We start from the raw sequence: 26311 nt of genomic DNA on the forward strand, positions 1-26311 counted from the left end.
AAAATGGTTGGAAGATAATAATGGATCTAGTGAATCTCCAAAATAGGATATTAAATATCTGATGCTACTTCAGACCAAATTTTACTGAATACCTTTGTTTGGACGTAGTGGATGTTTTGAGCAGGATTAAAAAATGATTGCAAACAATTCATTCAGAAATTTAATTTAAGGAACAGAAGCAAGTTTTAGTACATTTTAATACAAAACATAAATATACTATATGATTGGTTATTTTTAAAACTCGATATGTTCAGCCATTTACATGAGGTTTTGCAGATTTGATGATTTTAATTATAATAACCTATAATATATACATGTCAACAAAATTCATAAAGCAGTTAAAAGGAAGTAAGCAGCCAGTGCTCATCAACTTATTGAGATTAAGTAATTTATTCTGACTTTATGTATAAAACTGAAATGATTGTTTGCCCACCAGATCTCCTTTGTATCTTTTTAGGCATTTGTGCTAATATGTTCTACTTAATTAATCCTCTATGTGTCTTCTCATCTTCTCAGTGTTTACTCCAATATGTTGTTGTAATAACATTATTTTTATCTGTTCCTTGTATTGCTTTTTGTTTTTTTACTTTCACTATTAGCACACAGGGTCTTCTAAATTTTGCACTCTGGATTTTCTGTTTCTGTCACTGTTCTATTTGTTTTCTAGTATGTTGTCTTCTTTCACTTTTTGTCATCTTTTGACCTGCTCTGTCATTCTGAGCAGCATTTTTGATGTTTCTGTACGCACTGTGTGTATACCCACATGTTTTGTACCCACACTGCAGGATTAGATCTGGATGTGTTTTTACCAGTAGAGGAGAAGTTAGTGTCTAAGAAACAGAAATCCTGAAAGGTGGGAGTTGATTTGAGTCTGAGACTGAGCAATTATGTTTCATTCTCTCTCTTTATCATTGAATCCTCCAAAGGTTAGGTGTTCTTATTGTTTTAAAAGGAATTTCTAGACTCGATTCTTATCTGTTGCAAAGAGCGCATCAGGTAAACAGAGATTATTCACTTCCCATACACATTATGGGGCGGCTTACCCACTAATTTACCACTAAACCACTTCCCTTTATGTCTTCTGAGATACTGTTCTCGGTGTGAGACCAATGTAAACTGACACCGCAGCGTGGAGAGCCTCTCACTAGCTGTGACGGATGAGATCTTTTTCTACCTCTTTCCCATACAGGGTGTAAGTGCTTTAAGCCAATAGGGAGCAAGTTGCCAGTCAACAGTCTGTGTCATGGCTTTTCAAAGCCTGAAGGAAAGAAAGGCAACAGTCTCGCCAATTTACAGATCTTGGATTATAACTAGAGTTTGTGGAGAGTCATTGACCTTTTTTTTTTTTTCCATAGCACGTCTGTTCAGGCTTTTCCTTTGCTGACGAAAAAGTAGGAGTTATTTAGGGTTTAACTAGAATTTTTTCTGTAATGGAAGAATTATGTCACTATGTACCTGCAGGTAAGGATTTTCCAGTTCCTACACAAGCAGAGTTAACAGCATTTGTTTAGCTTCCCATCTCTAGCTGTGTTTTATCATGCTTCATACAATGAGATGTGATTCTGTCCCAGGTCCCTGCTCTACTTTATCTATGCCAGCCAGTGTTTAACACATTACCTTGTTAGTCATTTAGTTTTGAGTTCCTTTGTTACTGTATAGTTCACCTGTGCATCTGCGTATATCTGTGTGTGATCATGTGAACTTACATAGTTGGACAGTTAATACATTGTTTCCTTTTTACTAAGAAGTGGTGCAGAGCTCCACGGTGCCATTTCCAGGACATCTTCAGAATATCTCTGATAGGTGGATTGTTGTCTGCTCGTTAGAATTCATTTGTCACCTTTCGCTGAAATACTGTATTAAATGTAGTGCTCTGGTCAGCTAGTAATTTTTGCTCTGCTAGTTCATAGTTTCTGCTGTTCTCTCATAGCTGTCCTTTGAGGTAACATTCTCCTTCCGCGTTCCCCTTCAGAAGTAGGTGCATTTCAATGGAGTTGACTGCGTGCTAAACAGAGTGTTTCTAGGGACGCTCAAGGGACCCTAGATATTGATATTTTTGTATTGAAGAATAGTATACTCTGGTTTATGTATTCACAGTTTGCAGATTCAGATATTTTACAAAGAAGCAGAAACATCAAATAAAATGACAGGTCCTTACCAGAAGAAACAGTCTAAGTAAGTAAGGATGGTAGAAGAATGGCACGTACCCTGTCTTAAACAACAGACATACTCCCCATACTTAGGAAGGAGGACTAAAGATAGGTAGGATATAAAATGTGATGCATCCTATATAGAAAATGAAAATGAAGCTACTGAACTAGGGATCCTTTTTTTTTTTTTTGCGCGGTACTAAACATGCTTTTAATATCTGTATACATATTAACTGTATTTGCCATTGAGAAGTTTTCATATATTTGCACAAGCAGTTTTGGGTTTGGTGACTTGCTTTTTCAGTCTGCTGCTAATGTTTGTAAGAATTCTACATGAAGAGAGACAGTAAGGTACAGACAGTCAGCATAGTGCAGCCTTCTTTGAACCTCCAACCTCACTGCAAAAATCTTAGATTCACTGCACTTACTGTAGACACTATGATTAGATAATCCTGGAAATGGGGAAACATACTTCAAAATTTTGCCAGTGGCCTACAGGCTCAGAAACAAGCATCTGTGGAAATTCTGAAAATGCAACCAACACTTGTTTACATTTAGCTTTGTTCATGGCTTTGCTAGTACATTGAAATTTGATTCCATTTACTGCATTGCACGTTAACCAAAGAGGAACTTGTCTCAGTTTTTCTGGCATCTCTGTGAGGCAGGAAAATCCTGCTAAAACAGCTCTAACATTTTGCTTATGAGGAGATGAGAAAGTTGTATGTACCTTCAAAAATTCATTAAGATACTTCTTCCTTTCAAAGCCTATTGTTTTCTAGCACATGATTAAAACTAGCGCTGGTTTAGTCTTATCAGCCATTGCAAACTTTTACCAAAGGCATAAAAATCAAAAACCAAAAACAACAACCAGTTAGGAAGGCTCCACCCAACTCCAGAACAGCCAGGGCGGAAAGGACAGAAGTATAGCACATTAATTAATAGTTTGCTTAAGGAACCTTAGTCATAGGTTTTGATTAAGAGTTTTATTTTCATTTGAACTGTCACTACACATGTTTGAACAATCATCTGTAGAGGATCACACCTATAAACTTATTGTCCCTTTTCAAGATAAGAGACTTTTGCATTAAGCTTAAGAGCTGTAGGATGGAAAATTGTAAATGTTTACTGTTATCAGCATAGATGGAAAAAGTCAGCCATACTCTGTCTGCATTCACATGTGACTGAACACACTGAAAACACCTGCACCAGAAACAATACTGGTAGGCTCTGCCTTTTGTGGCTAGTGTCATATTGAAATCTCCTGTACAAGCAACGAACTTTATAGTTTTTTGGGTTTTTGTCCCTCTTTCCTGTAGCACCATGCTCCCTTTATGTCTTAAGAAGAAGTCTTAGCATTTGCTGACTGTTGTAACAAGTCAGTTTTGGTAATGAGCAGAATGGAGGAGCCTGTGTCTCCACAGACATGTGAGCTACTCCACATGCTTTGGCGAACAGGACTAGGGGGCACAGGCAGGGAGGTGGTGCCATGCGGTTGTGACTGGGTGCCCTTGACCTCGGGGAAACAGGACGGGGGCAGAGAGATCCTTATTTATCCACAAATGACCACAGGATGAACCTTAGCGTAATGAGCTAATGAATATTAACCTTCACACCCAGGGGAGGCAGAAAGTCTCTTCAATTAGACATGAGATGTGTGACCAGGGAGGGGGATCACATCAAGGAGCTACATACATCAGGTGGGCCGGGAAGTCTGGAGCTTCTGTGTACCCTGCCCAGTGCGGAAGAGGAGAGGGCCCAGCTCGGTCGGGAAATCAGGAAAAGCAGGCTGCACCCTCCTGTAATTTGAGAGACCCCACGGGAGTTTGCCCCGGTGGACTCACCCTTTATTCGAATGAAGTTTTAGGGCTCCTCTGTCTCCTTTGCGGGCATTTGGTCCTTGACAGCGAGATTTTCTGCACAGTAATTTTAGATTGACCCTTTTATTAGAGTCAGTAATCAAATTAGGCTATATACTAAGTTCAGGCTAACTTAGTGTATTAGCTATATACTAAATTTCAGTTACAGAAATTCTGATGGAATTATTCCCAAGAAAGTGCTGTGATATCATCTGATTACTTGCAACATAAATCTGATCTCCAACCTGTTAAAGAAGAGTAATTGATGGTTGGAGAGGGCGGTGTCCATTAAAAATGCTTGGCGCATGATTGTTCATTTTGAAGTTATTTTAAAAAAACTTAATTCAAAGTGAACTCAAGTTTTGATGTTGCATATTCATTAGGCAGTGTAACTCTGGGAAAATGAATTAAGGCTGAATATGTTCCTTGAGTTGCAAGATTGTGGTGAAAGAGATTGTATTTAATTTCCTGACAAGGGCTACTAGCTAAAACTATTCTGGTTGTTCATTAGGGTTTGAAGTGTTGTCACTTCTTTGCCTGATCACTATGTGAGAAAGACATGTGGGGAAAATACAGAGCTAATTAGTCTACTCCTATTGCTCGGTTCTTTCTGCGTATTTTGAAACAGGGAAAAACAGCAGCTGTGAAACGTGGTCCCTTGCGAGAGAGGGCAGCTGCCCTCGGCTTCGCTGACGCTCGCGGGCAGCGCGGCCCCTTGGCGGGGTTCAGAGTCCCGCTCCGTTCCCATCCAAACTGTTTGCACGGTGGCTGCTCGCTGAAGAACTGTCTTCTCGGTAATAAGTGTGCTGTTCTGGCTTTGGACTTGTCCGAAAGTCAATTCCCAGGATATTCTCGATATCCATATCATTGTTATGGTTTTAAATTTTGACACTAACAAATGAAGAAGATACCTGGTTTTGGCAACTCTTTTATTATTAGGATATGAGAAGTCTTCTGTTTTGTTTGCAAGAGAGCACAAGTGTAGCAATTTCTTGTTGATACTGAAATGGCAATTGTCTTGCAAAAATCGATTGCAGAATTTGTGCCTGAATGCAGGTGTGTGATGAAGTTTCTGAGAACTTGTAATATTTGTTTTTTTTCTTTTTTTTTAGTTAGGCCCTTATGCTAAGGGACTTTTGCCTGCTCAGTGCTCAGAGTTTGTGTACGTACCTCCTAGGGCAGAGACTTGTTTGTCTGCATGGGCAAAGTGTTTAAATTTGTTACTAGTTTGATTAGGACTGCGTTAGGTAAGTGCTTAAAAGCCCATGGTCAACCATGTCTTTAATAAGAAAGAAAAGAAATAAATACATCTTCACTGCCTGAAAGTGCAGGTGAAGCTTAGAGCCCACCGCTGCGGACACGTTGGAGGAGCCGGCTCTGGCCTGGTTCCCTGCGGGAGCCTCTCGCCTTCCCGCATTCAGCAGTGTGTGTCGGTGCTTCCTTTGTTTATTAGGCAAATAAACCGGCTTAATTTCAGCAAGTTCACTAGAATTTCTTCACTGGTCCATGAGTCTCGGGCTCAGGTTGCAGAAGAGCCAGCAGCCCCACGGACAGAGGTGCAGTGGCCAAGGGCTGGCGAGGGGCTTCCTCCTGCAAGCTGCAGTTCGGCAGAAAATTCACACTAACTACTGCATTTTGCTGATTTCATTTAAAGTTGCTGCTTGGTAAATGATTTCTTTTTATTTTTTTAAGCTTTGTCAGTTTAATGCTTTGCAATATGCTGCAAAGTGCTGCCAATCCACAGTATTATCTGTGTCAACTGGTGCCTGGTGAATTTCTTTAAATTCCAGCTTTCATCTGAGAAAGAAATCATATTGGTATGAGGAAGACTTGTTGCTATTGTTGCAGTGAATTAAGCTAAAATAAATCAAATACATGATATTCTAAGGGTTCTGTGGGATTATGGAGACAGATATATGAATATTTTTGATTTTGGGGGGGATTTTTTTTGTGCTCTTGTTATGTGTTTAAATAATAATGCTGTTCCAATTGTCTTCTTATGTAAATATTCCCTTCTATTCTTTTGCATATTACATACTCCTTCTCAGCTTTTCAAAATAACTAGTCAACCCAACAATTAGATTATTTGAAAAAATTAATTAATCACCCTATCCTTTCTAATGCAATGTAGAATTGTTTTCTCATTCTGTAAGAAAAGATGATATCTTGTTCTATAGACAAAAAAAAGCCCAAATAATGCAAAAATTGTGATAACGATAGTGAACATAAGTGTGTTCCTCTGTTTTCTTTGGCATATTGGAAATATAGTACACGTCTAAGGAGAGGATTCTTTTCAGCAGCATAGCAAAATATTCAGATCTGGTACAAATATTCAGATGTTGACTGGGGATACAGGAGAGAAGAAAGGCCTGTTCAGTACCAGTGATACAAGGATAATATATTTTGTAATTGTGTTAGTCTGTATTGGAAGAGACATGGGCCCTAAGGAGAGGCTCAAGTTGATTTTAGTGACTTTAAAAGTGTCTTGAAAGGAACTTTATATTGCTACTGCAGGCAAAGCTTTCAGCGTGATTTCAGAAGCATGTTTAGTAGATAATTTTAATAGTTTAATTGATAGAAGAATGTGAAATTATACAGTTACAGAGTGTGTGGCTGATCTTCATCAAAATCCAGAACTAACTGAACTGATACAGTCTTATGATGAAAGTAAATAAATCTCTGTTTATTTGCTACAGAGCAAGGCTGCACAAACAGGAAGCAAGACTGCTCCTGTTCTTCAACAGGAATGCAAAAAGAATGTAAAAACAAAGTAAAACTCACAGAGGGAAAAGCTCTTTTTAATTTTAAAATAATTTCATTGAATACTTGCCCTACATTCAAGAGATGAAACGAGAAGTAAAAGCAAGGTTATGCAACTAAAACTTAAGTAGCAATTTTTCATTTAAAAATGAATACAGTGATATGTATATGTCTATCAAGTGTTAAGTTAGAGAGAAAGTAGCAGGAATAATGACATTATCCTAAAATAAAGAATAATTTGAAGGTGATATATTCCAAACTGCTTTTGTTGGATTATAGATACCATTTATCAGTAATGCAAAGACTTTTTTAAAGCAATTTTGTGAGTGTTACTTTTAATGGTTTTGACACTCCTTCCTTGATTCTGTTTTGGATGTATGATGTAGGAGACTTCTTAGAAGGCTCTGCATCCTTATATCGGTTAAGTGAAAACATTTAGGGAAGGAAACAGGACTCTGTAGGGGTGTGCAAGGTCTCTGTTACGGGCTCTGGGGGCTCTCTCAGTAAGATGGTATCTGTCCAGTACATATGTAAGAGCAGGACTCGAGCAGATCTGAATGAGGATGAGGAAGAGGCATTTATTTCTGAAGGATAAATTAAATTGATCATAACAGCATCAGTGATTTGTGCTAGAACAGGAAAATTCCCATGGGTCCTTCAAGCAGTAACACAAATGAGACTGGACTGCTGAGCAATGTCCTTCTAAGCAACTGCCTATCTAAAGTCAGTGGGATGTGCTCCAACGCATGTCTTGCCCACTGTGCTCAGGGTGGGGAGGTAAAGCAACCAGGCTCCCCCGCTGCAGGATGCAGCTGGAGCTGCACCAAGGTGCTTGTGCAGGTCACCCCCCGACAGATTTATTTTCTTAGTACATTTCTGTTCTCCTGAGAACCACTGTAGTGTGTAACGACCCACCGCGCTTCTTTGCATCTTTCTGATTTTTTTTCTAAACTGAAACCATTACTTTTGTTGGAATGAGAGGGGGGAAAAAAAGGCCAGTTAGTATTTCAGAGCTTTTATGGGTTTCATGTTGTGGCAGTTACGTATTTTATTCATTTGTTGTTTTTTTCCCCCCCCCCAGTAAATTGATAATCGACTTGTCCACTCTGCCCTTTTTTGTGTAAAATGTGAGAGCAGGTGAAATCCTGTGATTCTCAAAATCTTTTTTTCATGTTGACAGGAACTAGTTAGCATTCTGAAAAAAAAATCAGCATAGTAACTTCTGAATTTGATAATATGTCTCAGATATATGGTTCAATACATCTTTTATGTAATTTTCTCAGAGTCAACATTTACATGTTGAATTCAACATTCAACATGGCTTAATCTTTCATGAGTAAATCATACTGATGAAAATCTGACAGTACTTCTGGCTCACTCACAGATTTAAAAGATTAATTCTTCTGTATTTTTTGCTGTAAAGTGGAACTGGAACTGCTTTGTTTCTGTCATTGTTTATAATGAGTTAATTTTTGTGTATTTATCATAATAAATCATTCAGATAAATGATTTATCATAATAAATCATTCAGAGCATTTAGAAGTAGTCTGATTATTCCTTATGTGGATTTTTTTTTTTTAAAAAAAGCACCCTGAATAATGGCCGTGAGAAAAAGAAAGCATTCAGAGCTTCAGATAGATAGTGATTTGAGAAATTACAGGGAGTCCACTGCTGCCTCCCTTGGAATGAATCAGGACAGCCCTAGGCTATTGTATCTTGTCAGTAGCTAACTATCAACTAGTTATTCTTGTGCTTGGAGGTAGCCAAGTGCACAAAAACTTCATTTTCTGCAGAAGTCTTTCTCGCAGACAGTGCTCCCATGGGAGATCCCAAGCTGTCTGGTGCACTAAATTCATGTAACGTGCAACCCCTGGATCCAAAGAAGCTATCAAACTTTGTTATTTTGCTCCACTCTTTCATAAAAAATCATTAAAACCTTCTGTACACTGCTGCTTTGTGGTTGAAAACACCATTAAGCAATCGCAGAAGAATCGTGTGTCCTAGCCATGAAATCCTCACTAGCAATTTTATTGCAGTTTCAGATTATCTGCAAACCGTCTGGGGTGTATGTCATGTGCTACCGGCATATTAACCTGTCTCAGTCCAGGTTCAGGAATTTCAGGTGCCAGATATCCGAACAGACCATCATAATCCTGATTCTGATAATGAGATCTAGAGAGTTATTTTATTCTTCGGTGAGAGAGAAGAGGGTTATCCATGTTTTTTGTTTTTTTTTTTTTCTTTTAATCTCCAAAGAAGGCTGTTTTTCCTTTCCTCATTTCATAACTAATAATGATTTCTGCTAATTTCTAAAACCAGACTAATTTATTTCAGTTGGGAGATTCTTGTTTATCTATCAGTGCAGATGCTGCAGTGTGAATATCAAGAAATACATCATAGTTTCAGATAAAACGTGACATTTTGTTTCTTACAATGTTTGCTCATTTGTCTTTAAATAGTCCAGAACGGAGCAGTTGAAAAACCTGAATCTTTGTGAAAGCCGAGTGAGTTTAAATGGGAAACAAAGTAATCGTGCTACCCCTCGTAACATTTGTTTCAAGCTAGGAAAAAATACAGGAAGGAAGAAAGAGCACACCTTTCTACTTCCTCCCTTCTTTTATGCCAATAGTGCTTTTTTTTCTCTGCTGCCCCTCTTCCTATCCCACACCCCATTTCCTTTCCTGGCTCCTCCCTGCTCTTTTCCTCAGTGGGATTATGTTGTCACTGTTTTGCATTCCTGTTGTTTTTCCATGTCTACAGCTATCTTAACGACTTGGACCGCATCGCAGATCCGGCCTACCTGCCAACTCAGCAGGACGTGCTCAGAGTTCGAGTCCCAACAACAGGGATCATTGAGTATCCGTTTGACTTACAAAGCGTCATTTTCAGGTAGAAAACATTTATGAAGCACATTTACTTTGTTTCTTTTTTACATTATTAATACCACATGTACAATATTGGTTAAAATTCTGTATAGAAATATTACATATTTTTAAATTTAAGCTTGGGCATACCATTTTTGTGGTCCTGTCCATGTATGATTAGCAATTGATTTTAAAAACGTCAGGAGGATAACAAATAAACTTGACTTTTTCTGAGTATATTCTATGGATGGGAAAACTGTAATATATTTTTTCCATAAACTGAAATTATATGAAATTTTCATTACAACTAGTAATCCAATAATACAATCGTATGTCTTCCTAATTCATGTAAATTACAAAGTACAAAGGTACAACTAATGTACCTGTCTAAATGATATTTAGACAGAAATGGCATTTTGCTGGCTTAATATGTCTCCTATAGACACTTTTCCCCATAGCTCGTTGTGAGTGCAGATACAGTTGCTTAAAAAATAACTATGCAATTAGAACTGCAATTTAGACACTTGAGTGTCCAGTTACACAGAGATGCATAATGAATTAGGAGTGCATGCTGCCAGCAAATACTGATTTTTTGTTTTGGCTATTACTGACTTTAATAAATGCATTTTGGAGTCTAAGTATACTCTAAAAACTGGAAAGCCTTGACATGTGGACAACTGTGTTGATTTCCTGGGAGAAGGGGAGGCCACCAACTTGATTCTGTGCACACATCTTTGTGCTGACTCTACAGGGCAGAACTTTGCAACGTTCCTAAGTCGTGCTTAAAAATTGTTGATGGCTTTGAAATCTGTAATAATTTAAATTCAGAGAGTACATACTAAAAAAAGCACAGACTAAGAAGCAAATATGGTGATTTTTCTACCTGCAACACGTTCCATTGGTCTTAAATGCAAAAAATATTAAAGAAAACTAGCAATTTGTTTTCAACTAAATTCCTGAATTTGGTGTTCGATATGTGGATGTTTATCTTTTAAGCTGTTCACAGAGCTGATGCAGATTTTGTCAATCTTGCAGAATGGTTGATGTAGGAGGCCAACGATCAGAAAGAAGAAAATGGATACATTGCTTTGAAAATGTCACGTCTATCATGTTCCTAGTAGCCCTTAGCGAATATGACCAAGTGCTTGTGGAGTCAGACAATGAGGTAAGCAAGCATCAGTCTAAAACACATTTGAAGAACAAAAAAAATTCTCTAAAATTGATTTTAAATTTAAAATATTATAAAGAATTGATTAAAACATACAGGCTTTTAGAGAATTTCATTAGCAGTTTGAATGTTTTTGCATAACTATTTGGTGATTCAAATTGGTAGACCAGTAATGTGTATTGATTGAATGAATCATACGCCATGCTGAATAGCTAAGCTTGAAGTTCCTGGTTCTCTTGAGACATTTTCAAAGCCAACTGGATTGTTCAGTCCTGGGTATTTTCCAGACGCGCCTACCACCATTATACACAACTATGCGTAGCAGAGCATGAAGTACTACAGGAATCAAGACGTTAATACTCAAAAAATATGGTCAAATTGATATTCTGCATGGAGTGTTAGTCAAACCAATCTATTTCGTGTTAAAGTGGAATACAATTGACTATACAGAAGTGTTCTTATTGTAGTTTTTTGCACAGGTAGTGTTGTGCAGCCAAGTCGTAAAAGTAGGGTTGCGTGTTTTGAGTGGTTGCAAGGTTCTTACTGTTCATAGCAGGCAGTGGGAATGAAAACAAGTTGTAGGCTGTTTGCAGAGAACAGAACAGACATTCAAGTAATAAGCCTTATTCCATCAACTTAAGGGATAGGGTTTATACTGGTGTATACATTCTGCTTCTGTTGTTATTTCAAAGAATAATGTAAGTAAGAAAGTGATAGATGGTATGCGCAACCTAAGCAGCCAGAGCACACTAGTACCCAGTGTTTAGTATGCCATATACAGAGCAAGGAGATATAATTTTTATTATTATTTATTTTATTATCATTTATTATTATTATTAGATAATCTAATTTTTAGATTCCTTTGCTTTCTTGTAGACTTTTCCAATTGCTCGTTAATCTCACATGAGTTACTCAGCAGTAGTATTTTAAATTGGTCTTTTTAGCCTCGTTTACAAAAATCAGTCAGAAAAAATAGGTATTTTAATGTTCTTCACAACTGTATGCATGTTTATTTCGCTCTTGAAAGGGAATGATAACGGGCTAAAACACATGTCCCTGGACACTCAGGATTGTACATTCAGTGTTGTTCAGCATTAATTTTCTTATTGAAGTCTGGGTGGTCTGAGATCCTTTAGATTTAAGCGCTTTCCATAAAGGAAAGCAATCTCATTACATTATTTGAATGCTGTCCATCTCCTTAAAAAACATGGCTGCTACAGAGGAGATCTTTTTTTCAATTTTTTATACAATAAATACATCTTGTCATTCTGTTTATATTTGGATTCTTAACTCAGCAAGTACTAGAATGTTTTTATTCTGTTTTTTAAGATATCTTTGATGTAATATTAATATTTGATGTAATATTTTTTTTTCTCAGTGTAATGATCTGACAGAACCACCCCATCAGTCTTGTGTTTTTAGCTAGAGCTCAGGTATAGAGAAGAGAGAAGAGCATGAATGAACACTTAAAAGGGGAGAGGAAAGAGAGAGTTGTGCAAAAAGCTGATGGCACAACATACATCCCACTTTAGGGGGCTGAGAGAACAATTGTACTTTTATGAAGGTGAATAACAGACTGAAATATGTGGTATAATGAGACTTTTTGTCTTTGTGAGCATTTTTTGTGCTGTGGTACACATGAACAAAAATATATTGAATTTGTCTTTTTATCTTCATGAAGATTAAGCAAAGCCTCAGTTCCTTAATCTTCTGTCTATGTTAGTGCATTAAATTATTTATAATTTTACTGTAGTAGTAAGTCTTATGGGGAACATTAGTTTACTTCACATCCTTTGCAGGGGAAGTTGATTCATAATCCATCCCAACCTCTGTTTTAGGAGAAAAAAAGCTGACTGAATTGAATAGGTTAGTGGTAGGAGGCTGAATGAAAAATTTATTCCATGGATTTTCACTGCTGACAAACACAGCATGTGTGGGGATGTAAATTTATTGCAATTTTTATATATGCCAATATAAAGTACAATAATCTTACATATTCTTTTATAATATGTGGTATTGAACTCAAAGCTGAATTTACAGAGAGGGATAATCTTAAAATGAGTGGTTTACGTTTTGTCTTAGTGATCTAATTGACCCCAGTGTGATCTCTTGTAAATTTGGAGACTAGACATGTGTAGATTGAAAGCGGACTCAGACTTGGCTCGCTGAAAGCCAAACCAGCAATGTCTGGTTCTGTCTGCTTTGCATTATTCTTTTGTAGCCACAGAGTCAACACAGAAGTATCAAACATTTTGATTACACAAGTCAAAGCAAAATGTATTGAAAATCCCATAGAGCAAAATTAGTTGCGATAGTTTTTAAATACAGTCGTACCTAACCAAAACTTTTAAACTTCCTCGTTAGCTATTTACCATGCTATGTTCATCCTTCACAAACAAGCACAAGGATATGTCCTTATGAGAAAGAGACATTAACATGCTCTGTGTCTCTATTAGGTGTATCCTGTTCTTAATAGGTGGCATGTCCCAACTTTTGCTCTCATTACTCAAATAACTTTAGTTGACAGGTTATGACTTAGAACATCCCCGCATCTTCAGAAGATGGGGCAATTTTGTCCTTGTCTGACTCACTGGGAGCCTTGCCTTGTGCTCTCATGAGCTGAAAGGGCTCCCACGTTAATGAACCTAATGGAACATATGAACTGAAGCTTCGTTTCCGTCTTGGGCTCTCCGAACACTCTAAAATGATGTGAAATTGTGATCAGTTTTCTGTGAATTGTTTTTTCAGCTCTCATGGAAAATACCTTACTTGTAAAGCTGTTTTGATTTTTCAAGTTTTCACTTTTGTGAATTGTCAGTTTTGTGGATGCAAAAGCTCTAAAACTCCTCTTTGACTTGAAGATGGTTCTTCCACCTCACTGCTAAACTATTTATGTTTCTCATTAACACCAGTGGAAAACTTCTGAACCTTTTTGTCTTTTAGTTTGAAATATGTTCACAACTTTAATTCAAACCAGTTTTTGTTTTCAAGTCATATGTAAGGCCCTGGTGGCACATTCCAGCAGCCTTAGGCCTGTGTTTCTCTGGCTCTGGGATGGGTTCAGCCTATCATGGAGCTAAGCAACCATCTGGACAACTTTATTCTGGCTTTGAGTAGACTATACCTTGTCTGTCCAGATTTTGTTGGTATAGCAAAACACTGAGTTATTCTGTTTCCAAACCTTTTTTGGGCATTCCAGTCCCAGAAAGCAGAGGAGAAGAATATATATCTGTATTCCACCTAAAACAAAATGTATTTTATTTTGATGGCGGTGTTGCAGAGGTACAGAAAGGTTTTAAATATGTTAGTTCTTATCTTAAATATAGAAATTTACAAGAAATATTTTTTCCTTCACCTTAGTTTTTTCACACTCCGTAAAAATCAGCTTGTCTTAAAATTGTATAACAGTATTAAAATTTCAGTGATAGAGTGCATGTAAATGTCCTACTTTCTTCTTATGAATAACAACAGTATCATACTGTGATAGAATCTAATCCTCCTTTGATCTGTGTGGCTCTTACTCAAATTAAGAGATCTGACTCAACAATTTGCAGTATTTTGCTGCTCCTGTTGTATTGCTTTCATGGCCTGATTAAACAGCATGATTTTTGTAAGATGGCCTACTTTCTTTTTCTAATTAGTCCACTGCATGATATTGCCTGAAGCATTTTTCTTGTGGTATGTTTTCATGAAGAAAACTATACTTTCTTAATGGTCTGTGTTAATGCATTTTTCATTAATCTCGTTTTCATATATGAATATGAATCTTCAAGAATTGCTATTTGCCCTTTAGTGCATCCATAATATACACGTCCCCGTATCACTGTAAAACTCTTTTAGTGCTCTTCAGACTCCAGTTTGTATTTTCAAAGTGCATGGTAGACTTTCTCCTGTAAATTTATTTTTCCCTTGTTTGGCTTATTCAAGAGAGATACATTTGGATTATAAATCAGATGAGGTTACAGAAATTTGAGAGGTTTCACTCATATCTCAAGGGCTTTTAATAACCGGGTATGAGGCGTGAGTTGGGCACCATTTCTGATTTTATGCTCTTGCAGGTGTTAAAAGTCTTCAACATATAGAGGAATGTATCATAACTACTCTGTAAATGGATGTCATGAATAGAGAATGACACGAATGTTCAGACTGCCTATCTTAGAAAACCCAGTGTAAAATGATACCGCTTAAATGATACCTCCATGAAACTGCAGCTCAGCAACAAATACCTGTAACTAAAGAATTCAAGGTTTCCAACCCTAAGAAAAGCCTCCAGGGCTGTCAAATGCTTAGTACAATTATGACTCCTCTGAAAATCAGCATTCAGAAACAACATTATCTGTCTGAACTATATGCCCAGTTTGTACATAGCTGTACATCTGATTTTGGTGCATAAAGAGAAAATTTGCTACAAAATATTTTAAAATCTCTTTCAAAAAATTCAGCTTGTGTACAGATTTGAAATGCCTTTTTCTCCCTAAATGCAAATAAAAAGAGGGATGCTTAGCTGTTCCAGATTCTGTCCTTAATAAAATACTAAGTTTATCTAAGTTCATACATGGAAATGAGGATGAAATTTCATCCAGAGGGCATAATACACTAATTAAATTATTAGTACTGTAAATTAATCACTGTACTGTAAATCTTCACTCAGTCTGATATGACATGACAAAGAGGAACAAGTTACAAGTTAAATTAACATATGTGTTTGACCTTTTGCCTTTTCCAGAAAAGTCTAACAGGATTAGTGTGAGAGCAGAAATGACCATCTTTCTGATTAACTAGTTTATGATGAATTATATTCTAAGGATGAGATTTTTGTCAAGCATACGTGGACATGGAGAAACTTGCGATTTTATCAAAGAGGATTTTAGAACTTTTCATTTTTTTAAATCAACTTCTCTTTTTTAGCAAAGGATTTTTCCTAGAAAAAGTGTATTATTCCATCTTCCAGAAGAGGCTGCCTTCAAGCAGGGATTACAGATAGCTTCTCTAAGCAGATAAATCTCATGTTATCAGGACAGTAAATATGTAAATACGTTTGAGCTTTCCAGGAGAGTCAGTTACCAATTCCAGTCATGAGGAGACTTGAGAGTATAGTTTTAAAATCTGAGTTCCTAGGAAACAAGATTTTCATGAATTTTCAGAATTCATTTGAAATGAATGTCAAATTCATATTCTGACTGAGTTTTCATTACAGAACTTGTAAGTATTAATACTAGTAGGAATGGTAAAACAAAGGACCATATTTATTGATGTTTGGACATACTTTTCTTCCAGATTAACATACTAATAGTTTGAATCATATGAACCATACTGTAGTAGTTGCTTAGGTTTGTGCAATTATGTTAAAGAATGGGCTTTAGGAGGTATGTTAAAGAATACTGAGGAATCTTTCTTTTTCTGTATTCCCAGAGGAAAACAGAAAAAGCCACACTTTCCTTAGTTTGACTTGATTAATGACCTGTGTTAAAATTATAATACACTAAATGAAATACTGATATTTTCTAAGCTACTAGAGACAAAACATTGTATTTTCTGCCATATTATCAGAGCCTGAAAAATTAGAGAGGAATAGAGAGCTTAGAATATTTACTGATGGAAGGTGACTTTTAGATATAAAGCTACAGAATTGATCTGAAAATTCATTGCACAAAATAAAATCGGGGAGAAATGCCAGCTTAAATTATTTTCACCAGAGCTAATACGTTTTGATTAAAAAGAAAAATATACATATTTTTATTATATTTTACATATACATATATAATTGTAAAATTTGTAACAGGATTCATAACAGGGTTGGAGATGTGTATTTGGAACTGTGGATGTTCTTACCACTTTAACTCTTGAGTGAGGAAATTTATCAATATACAATTATTTAATTACTAAATGTGTATCCTGTATGTGGATAACATACATATGTATTCTATACAATCTCTCGCTGTCTGTCTTAGGAAAACAATAGAGTATATAGTTAAACACTATATTTTTAATTGATAAATGGAACCACAAATAAAAAAAAATAATAGAAATGTGTCTCTGTTACTTCAGACAGCTTAAAATATAAACATAATCTTTAAAGATGTTTTTTATACGGGAGTTTACTTGCTGCTTTTCCCTGATCTGCAGTAACGAAACAAACAGAACCAATCAATCATCCTTTTTCCTACTGTCTAATTCATTTATATGTCCTATCCGAGTGGGCTGTTTGTAGTCCTGTTAAGAGAGTTGCTGATGTCATTGGTTCTTATCAATTAGAAGGAAAAGGCTCTTTTCAAATAAAGACTGTTTTTGTTTTGTTTTGTTTTTCCTAAGCTTTTGTTGGGGTTCTAAAGCGCCTACGGTGCCTTAATAGTTATTCCTTTTACTGCAGCTAAAATTTGTTAGTGTTTTAAAATAATAATGTGTGATTGAAATTCTCTTAAACCATTATTTCCTTCTCTTTTTAGTGGAGTTGTCATTAAAGATTTAGAAAATACTACCTAATTCATGTTTTTACAGGTTTGATCCCACATTACAGCTCTTATTGAAAAGTACTGTGATATATCTTGTGTGATACAGCAAGAATGGCTTGAGGCTTTGAATTTTTAAAATCACAACAAAACCGATTACTTAGCTCAAGTGATTCTAGACCTGTGCCTTCAAGCCATGCCTGATTTGGCCTTTTCTTCCTGCGTGGCTGGTTTTCCTCCTTTCACACGTGTGAAACCGTTATCTAAGATCTTGTCATCTTTTCTGTGGTCTTCACAAATTCCATGTTCCTCAGTGTGTATCCACAAAAATCCTGCCACAGCAACTTGTTATTACCACATGTGCATCTTTCTGATGTTTCTTGTTTCCTTGCCAGATGGAACCAAATTATTTTTCTTTTAAGGCCCTTTGTCATCTAGCCTGATAGGATAACAAAAATGATTTTTTTTCCTGCTCGTTTTGATCAATGGTTTATAGAATATTCCAAGAAACACTTTAGCGTTCATTTGTTACCTTTCTCTGCCTTCCAAGCAGAAAGATTTCCCCAGAAATTTTCCGGATCTGTTCACTGTGTAACGTTCACTCTGCTGAACTCGTGCCGTGGTGAAGCGGCCCGAGTCCCGCGGCGGGGACTGCTTCTCGCACAGCTCCTCGTTTTGTTGCTTTAACTGGATCATCTCTCTTTCTTCTCTTAGTATGTTTGTTGTCTTCTAGCTTTATCCTTGGGTAATAAACTTTCAAAGCAGTGACTGTTCTTTAGGAATGTGTGTACCTCTGTAGTCCCCCATGGAGTCTACTAGGTTTCTGAAATGTATAATAGCAGAGTCATGCAGCAATAACTGAGCAACATCTGTGCCTGAATCCTACCAGGAGGAAAGTGTAACATTCTTAGAGTGGATATGAACAGAACAAGAATGCTGAGAAGCCACAGAAGCAACCTTTCCAAAAATCACTGCACAAATCTTGCAGGAAGGAAGGAAGGGCCATGTTAGTGGTGGGGTCTCTTCTGGAGAGAGCTTAAATAGCCTCAGAGAAGTTGTTTTTAGAAATTCTCTGTCCAAAACATTGCTACTAGAGATGTGTTGAACTGCCTAATGACTTATCCTTAGCAGCCTTCAGTAAAACTGTATTTAGCTCATTTTTCATAGATCATCAGGACTGAAAAGTAATGACCACAGATGAGAGTGAAGCAGAACAGGTCACCCTGCATGATCTCTGTCTGAGGAGACATAGCTCCTCAGAGCTTGGCTGGGCAACGCAGCAGACTGAGTACTCTGATGAAGTGACAAAATAAGTCTTGCTCTGAGCAAGAAGTTGAACAGCTGACTTGCACAGGTTCTTTACAAAATAAATTATTCTGTGATTCTAGGTAGAAAAATCTTAGTTAAATTTGACCAGTGAAAGCGATTTTGTTGTTGTTTCTTTGGAATGGATGGAGTTTTGTGATGATGAGATGAGGTTTTATCATATTAATTCAAAATCCTGAAGAATTCCACTGTACTGCATTGTGTAATGTTGTGACGTAATGTTACTACCTGCACAGAATTAATTTAGAGCAAAGAATCGTTTTGCTATTTGATCCTAAGTAACACTGGTGTGATTGCAGAACAGGGTATTCAGAAAAGTCTTCTCTTCCTCAGCTCTAGTTTCAAATTGAAACTGAAGGAACTTTACAAGAGGTTTTCTGCAGGACTTTAATAAAGGCAGCATGCAAGGACTTTTTTTTCACTGATGGCTTCACTGATAGTTTTATTATCCTTAGACAGCCTTAAGGAGAGTAGATTGACATTACTTGTATTGTTAAAAATATTTATGTTAAAGTCTAGTGTATAAAGTCATATGAAAGCCTAAAACCCAGCGTAGGTGCGCATTCATTTGTGTTTGTAGCCTGGTAAGCAGATGCAGGCTTACAAGCTCATGTTTTGAATCTGTGCAAAGTACATCTGTAAGATAGATAAGCATCCAGAGCCTAGATGGAACTTCTGTAATGCTCATCAGTGTGTTCTCTTAACGGATGACAAATAGGTACAATGTTCCAGTCGCACTTTCTTTTGATGTAGGCCAAAAATATGAAATGGCATGAGGCCATTTTTAAGTTTTCAGAGTACTTCATTCTTCATGGAGGCGATTATCTGAGGAACATATTTCATTCTTACATCAGAACTATCTTGTTGCTAACATCTGGGCATGTTTCCATTTTTCTTCTAGCACTTTGTGTTCCTTATTCACAGGCTAGTCCTACATGGCTTATGGTGAGGATTGAAGGAAAACAATGTGGAGATCAGAGCACTTCTTCCTTTTTTTTTTTCTGTATTGTGCAAAAACATGTAATAATCCTTTAGTAATCTGTTGTTTTCATCAGCCTTCAGCAGCCCAGAACAATTGAGCACCAGGCAGAGGGATAATACAGGCTTCCAGATAGAATTGAAATCCTCAGACAGTCTTCATATGCATTTAACGATATTATATCCATGGGAAATAAAATCTCAAGAATTCAATTGTTTATTTCGAAACTAAAGAAAAATAGTGCATTTACATTTTTCTCTTCATTCATGTTAACACACATGTGTGTTTTCTGTTTGGTATGTGTTTAAGAAACCCTTTGAGTATAAACTATCAGTATTGAGAAACATTTCTATAAAAGAGCCTGCTCTTCTATGTTAAAATGGGTGGTTCGTAGTAGAAGTGGGAGGTTGAATGAGGTTGGGCTTTCTGCAGAGGCTGCTAGAAATGTTCCTCCTAAGTTACTATTGGCAGTGTCTGCTGGGAAATAAGGCTTTCCCCCCCGACCCAGTAACCAGTGTCAAATCTGACTAGAGAATAGCCTTTTTCAATGTTAATTTTATTTTCAAGGATTTTTGCGTGTTTTTTTTCTCAAAAAAAAAGTGGGTAACTATGAAAAACATTTTCCAGCATGCATGATATTTTATAAAAAATAACAACCTTTTTTAATTTAAAAATATTTTTGCAGCAGTGTTCGGACCATATTTTTGGACACTTTTTGTTATTTGATGTTTGGTGAAGAATACAGATTTCAATGTGTTTCAGCTGTCACTGATCTTTGTCTGGCCTGATGAATACTGCATAAAACTGCAGTATGTTTTCAGGTTAAGTATTGCAGTTTTCAGTTGCTGAAGAGCTTTGAGTTCTTCTCCAAGGTATAAAATAACTTTACAGGGCAGCCCTATTACATTTCTAGCCAAGCTGCAGGGTCTCCCTGTGTCACCAGTGCTGCTACTTAAGTAATTGCTAGGAGGAGCCTTAATCAGAGAATGGAAGCATTCCTAATGAATTTAGACTTCATAACAAAAAAAAAAGGCATAGCTTTTGTCAGTTTAAAATAAGGCTGGACTGTGATACTAAATAACTTCTGAAATACTAACCACCTACATTGTAATTTTTGAGGTGTTTTTGTGTGTCAGTTTCTCTTCATCTGCGGTTATCATCTCAATTTGAATGCCTTCTTAATCTGTTAGCCAAATATACTCACCTGATAGCAGTGTGGACATATACACAGTGCCAACTGAGTTCCCAGAAAAATACATCTCTGTTAATCTCTGTACAGTGTCCAGCCTCTCTCCACATTTCAGTGCAATTTACTCCCTCACATTCCTTGCAATTACAGATTTATTAGCGTAAAATATTTAAGTTAGCAAAAATTTATGAGAAAGACTTAATGCTCCATTTGTGCTTTTTTACTTTAGTAGCTGTAAGTAACTGCGTATGTTACTTACAGTGTGCCCACTAGATGCCACTCTAGACAATCATTCAGCATTTAGTTGTGTGAAATGTTCCACTACAGGCTCTGTTTTGTTCCAGATTAGTCTTTCCTCTTGAAACAGTGGAAAATGCTTGTTTTTCCCTTCAGTGTCTTTTTTAGTCCTTTTCAGCCCTTTCTCAGGGCTTGACTTGCTACAGCCAAATGACAGTAAATTCTACCAATTACGTTGTTTCTGTAATTGCAAAAGTAATGCACATTTTTCCAGAGTAGGAAAAGGCAGAAAGAATTTTAACATATCAATTCAGAATAGCAATCAGTTATCTTAACATGTGACTAAAAACGCAGGATTAAAAATATATATATATAGAAGCAAGTAGACTCTTTAAAGTTTGTATTTGGCTAAAGGTGTGAGAAAACAGTGTGCTTTACTGATTATATTTGTGGTTATTCACAAGCTTCTTTCTGCAGCGCTTTCCACTGCTGCTGAGGCAGGATTTTGCTGTAGGCAGTTGGTGAGGTAGGGCTGGTTGGTAAAACCGGGCCTAGTGCTTGGCCTGGCCGTTAAACCCTGCTCGCCAGGGAGCTCCGCCGTTGTGCTGGGCTTGTCAAGGCCTCCCTCGCGTCGTGTCGCGTCGCGTCGCGTCCCGCGCAGGGTCACATCTCCAGTGCAGCACTTGCCTCGGCTCTAGTTCCAGAACCAGCTCACAGCTCTTTGGTTGCATAAAACTGGCAAAACCCAGTTTAGTTAATGTGTAAATGGCCTCGTGTTTTCCCTAGCAGTTTGGAAAATAGAGGACTTTAAGTTGAAGTATCTCTGCTTTTCAGAGTTGCGGTAGAAACATGTCCAGTGGCTATGAATACAAACTGGCTTAGTATTGCTGGCTTAGTAGACATGTAAGTGATTGAGCCATGCATGAATTATAGGGCATAATGTGCCAAGAACAGCTGGTTTGAATTTAATTTGAATTCCTTTTCTAATACAGATTTTCATAAGAACAGTTCTATCCGTGATTCATAAAGCTTTTGTTATGAAATATTTTACAAATCTTTTTGTAACCTTCTGTCCAATGCTGAAAATTATAGACATAATTTGGACTTAGGGATTCTCTACAGTATTCAAGCAGAAACTTGCACCAGCGTGTTCATTTCTTTCACTTGAGTAAATCAGTTTTTATTTAAATGAGAAGTGGGCCCATCATATACACTCATACAGACTGTGGAAGTCCCCCAGTTTTTTCTTCTAAACGTGAGAGGGTTTTGGTTTATGAGTAGTTGAGAATCTCAGAAGCATTTCCAAATCTTTTTAACTTGGCCTGGACTGGTTTGTGAGGGCAGCTTTTTAACACTGGGGAGGCTTAAGATCCTGAGAATATTATAGACAATAATATAGAGAATGTGGTGCTGCATTCAGACAAAATATAGTAATTTGGTGTGTCACAGACACACTGTTCCTCCATACTTAAGTATGGATCTGTGAGCAAAGACAATACCTCACATATATTCCAAAATAAAAGGAGAATATTGCTTTTAGTTGTTTTCTTTCCAAAGTCAAAACAAAAAATCTTTTTAGCGGTAGTGAGCTTTTTATGAAATCCATAAAATAGTGTAAAATAAACCTGTTCAACTGCGAAAAAAGAAACTGTAGCATAAAACTTCCATACTTAAGGAAAAATTTCTCAACAGTGAGGGTGACAGAGCCCTGGAACAGGCTGCCCAGAGAGGTTGTGGAGTCTCCTTCTCTGGAGATCTTCAAAACCCGCTTGGACACAGTCCTGTGCCACGTGCTCTAGGTGACCCTGCGTGTGCAGGGGGGTTGGACTAGATGAGCTCTAGAGGTCCCTTCCAAACTTAAGTGTTCTATGATTCTGTGATTCTATTAAAAAAAAAAAAAGTGCACCCTGTTAATGAGAAGCTTTTTTTTTTAGAAAATGAGCAACTCAATAACTTTGTGTTGTTAAACATTCCTTAATAAAGCTGATTAAAAATACTATTGTAGTTACATTGCTTATATATTTAATGAAGAAAAATGTTATATATGTTTGATTAGTTGTCAAAAATAAGAAGTCCAAGAGAAATTTTAAATAATAGTAAGCATGATCTGTGGAGAAACAACATCTGGAAGATAGTTTTATCCATCTTGACATCCCTAAAAGCTGATTAGCTCCAATGCACTGAATAGTAGAGGGATGAAAAACTTGATCAGGCAAAAAGGGGTTAATCAGTTAAAAAAAAAAGACATATTTTTGGAGTAATCCTTAAATACTTTTGCAAGGAAATAGCTTAGAACTTTTAGTCTTTCAGAGTAAATCTCAGGACTTGTATTACTTCACCTGCTCAAGCAGGTATAGCCTGCTAAAGAAAAGTCCCTAGGCCATCTTACAATTACTGCAAAACATCTATAAAGTACATGGCTGAGTGACCAACCATTAAAATACCTTTCACCATCGTTAAAACAGCACTCTGACATTCACCTCTGAAAAACCTGGAAAGAGTTTAAAAATGCACTTTGACCAACTGTTGGGAAAATTATGAAGGACAGGAAAGCTCAGAGCTGCTGCTCAAGGGCCAAGAGCACAGAGAGGGTGACAGCCTGGAGCTCGTTTATTCTGGTGATGAGGAGGCTAATGCTTGCCAGCTGGAAGAGCAGCTGGAGATGTGCCACGGTTCTCCCAGGTAAACAACGCAGCAAAGATCAATCAGAGGCCACAAACTGTGGCTTGAGGGGGTGAGGTGGGACACAGGGAAGCAACTTCCCTCTGGAGGAAACATCTCCATCCTTAGGAGCTGTCTAGGCTAGTCTAGACAAAGCCATGACCAACCTGCCCTGCTGAGGTGAGCCCTGGAGCGCCCTCCCAGCCAGCCTTTCCGTGAGGACACCCTGTGGTGCCCGAGTGTGTGATGCCGGCATGAGCCCTTGATTGCTTTTAAAATGCATTAGATACGTGTGGTTGTTACTTGTTGGTATCACCTGGCGCCTGCCAGACTCAGTGATGGAGGAGCATCCCTGCTGCTCGACACACAGGGTCATGCTCTGTGTCTGCACCCTGCTTTGTAATAGTAACTGCCCTGGTCAAACTGCCGTATTTTTGTCACTGATAGATCTCTATTCGAAAGCTAGTCATTTAACTGAGCTAAATATGTGTATGCTTAGAAAGTCTGCTACTGGAAATAAACCATAGATTACTGTTTCTGATGTTATAATGACTTTCTGGTGAAATAGAGCAAAAATTCTCCTATGAAGTGTTGCAGTGTCTTAGTATAGAGAGCATGGAACGTTCCCTTCAGGGAAGAGCTATGTAGGGAGAGAATACGGTGATGTTTTCTTACTCCATTTCTAATGAGGCAGCTTTATTAGAAGGACTTTTTCTTGACTTGTGGCTGATGGTGAGCAAAGGAGTCATCTTGTTGAAGTACATGCATACTTATAATTGTGCTTAAGTATTTTGCTGAGTCTAAATTCTTTATATATTAATAACAGTTGTAAGAAATTAATTCTTCTGCTAATATTTATCTTTGGGGCTTAATTTGGATGTTTATCAGCTACTTCCAAATAAATTTACTGCACTTGCTCTTCATTATAAATGTGCTGAGTTTCATGACAAGTTTAATGGAAAGAGTACATAAAGTTAAAATTTAACTGGCAATTTTTTCTTAGACATATTAAGCTATAATATTTCATCTTCATGCTGGTTTTGTTGTGCCTACACTTTTTGCTGTCAAATACAAACTACAAAAAGCAGTTTTATTCCAGTTTGTAGCCCATCTTGTAGAAGCCAAAGGCCACCAGTGTTTCCTAATGATATTTATTAGTTTCAGGTTTTCAGTGGTGGCTTCTGGGGACTGTTCTTAAAAACTGTTGAGAGTTTAATGAACAAAGAAAGAAGAAGGAAACAGTGAAAGCTGCCTTAATTCAAGCAACTGATAAACATTTCATTCATGTCTTGCGGGGCTCAGTTTTGAGGACATTTCAGGAAAGAAATGGAAGATTTAGGTTCTCTAGATTTTATTATTGTCAAAACTAAGCACTAGGAGAAGAAAAAAGTAGAATGAATATACAAACAGTATTTGTCTCTTTAAAGCATTTAAGGAACTTTATTTTCTTACACTTTAAAAGTTAGAGATGGTACTGTTCATACTATAAGTGTAATTTGTGGCAGCAAAAAAGCAGGCATCAAATTTATTTTAAATGGATTAAAAGAAAAAAGTCTGTGAGCTTAGGGTGCATATTCACTAGGTTTTCCCTTCCTCTTGCCTCACCACAAGTCTTGCAAGAGTTTTCAGCTATGAAAGTATTGTTAGATCTATGTTTTATAAAGTTGTAAAAGAAGTGAAAAATAAAAAAGGGAACAGAGATAACATTTAATTTTTGATTTCTTTGGTCAAAACTGTGGTGCTGCCATAAGATACCACTGCAAAAACAGCCTGGTAATTTATGATACTCTGATATATACCTCATGGTATTTGTGTACAATACACAAATACAAAAACAAGCAAGTTGTGTAGGAGGAGGCAATATTTTTATTAGACCAGGTGCTACAATTGGACAAAACATGCAGTGAATTCTTAAAATTGAAGTGTTTAAAATTAGTATCTCTGCAAGGATTTCCAAGACACCCTTCTTAAATATACAAATCATATGAAATCTGCACTGAATCCGTGGAAGTGCCTGGGCTGTCCCCTTGATGTTTTTGCTCCATTATCTTACTCTAAACATCTTTTGAGAGGGCAGCTGAGTTGTCTCCAATCTTTTCAGTGTGGCCAATATTCAGAGAGGGTAACGGTGACATCTGATCTCTTCCCTCTGTTTTAAGTGTGGACAGCAGCATTGAGCGGCCTTTTGCTCGGGAAGGATTTAGGAAATCCATTGGCCTCTTAATTGTGGATCTGAAGCAGAGTGACCTTTTTCTTAGAAGTTTGGGACAGCTTGTCACCCAGGTTCCTTAGAAAGGATTTCTCCAGCCTTCCTGATGCCTTAATCGCAACTGCTTCCTTCAGTCTGCTGCCCAAGATGCTGCAGGCTGTCACTGCAGTGCATCCTGTGATGTGCATCATGAAATTGCCCCTCTACTGAGGTAGTTACCTTTCCTTCTTAGTCTGCAAGGCTTTGCTGCCTGCCTTGCAAACAGCCTCAGCTGGTACCACTGTCGGGCAAGATTGTCTGAACACGAATTGTAATTCTGGTTCAGAGGATTCTGATGCACTGTGATTTATTTATTTATTTATTTTACCATTTCTCACAGTTGTCTTTGGGTTTATGTTAATTTTGTTTGTGATTGGATAACAAAGTACAAAATTTACAAGTGGCCACCAGATTCAGATGGATT

The 26311-nt window shown here is 37.2% G+C and overlaps 1 protein-coding gene across 1 annotated transcript in view; it reads left to right on the forward strand.

Moving 5' to 3' along the window:
• Positions 1 to 26311, forward strand: part of LOC104579190 (guanine nucleotide-binding protein G(q) subunit alpha) — a 119919-nt gene that overhangs the window by 84956 nt on the left and 8652 nt on the right. The window contains exons 4-5 of the mRNA XM_088522074.1: positions 9527 to 9655; positions 10666 to 10795. Of these exons, the coding sequence (XP_088378200.1) occupies positions 9527 to 9655; positions 10666 to 10795 (259 nt within the window). The remainder of the gene's footprint in view (positions 1 to 9526; positions 9656 to 10665; positions 10796 to 26311) is intronic.

Source organism: Tinamus guttatus, unplaced genomic scaffold, assembly GCF_059628265.1.
Source record: "Tinamus guttatus ecotype Peru unplaced genomic scaffold, ASM5962826v1 Tinamus_guttatus_pri_ptg000146l, whole genome shotgun sequence".
In the NCBI taxonomy this organism is placed as follows: Eukaryota; Metazoa; Chordata; class Aves; order Tinamiformes; family Tinamidae; genus Tinamus; species Tinamus guttatus.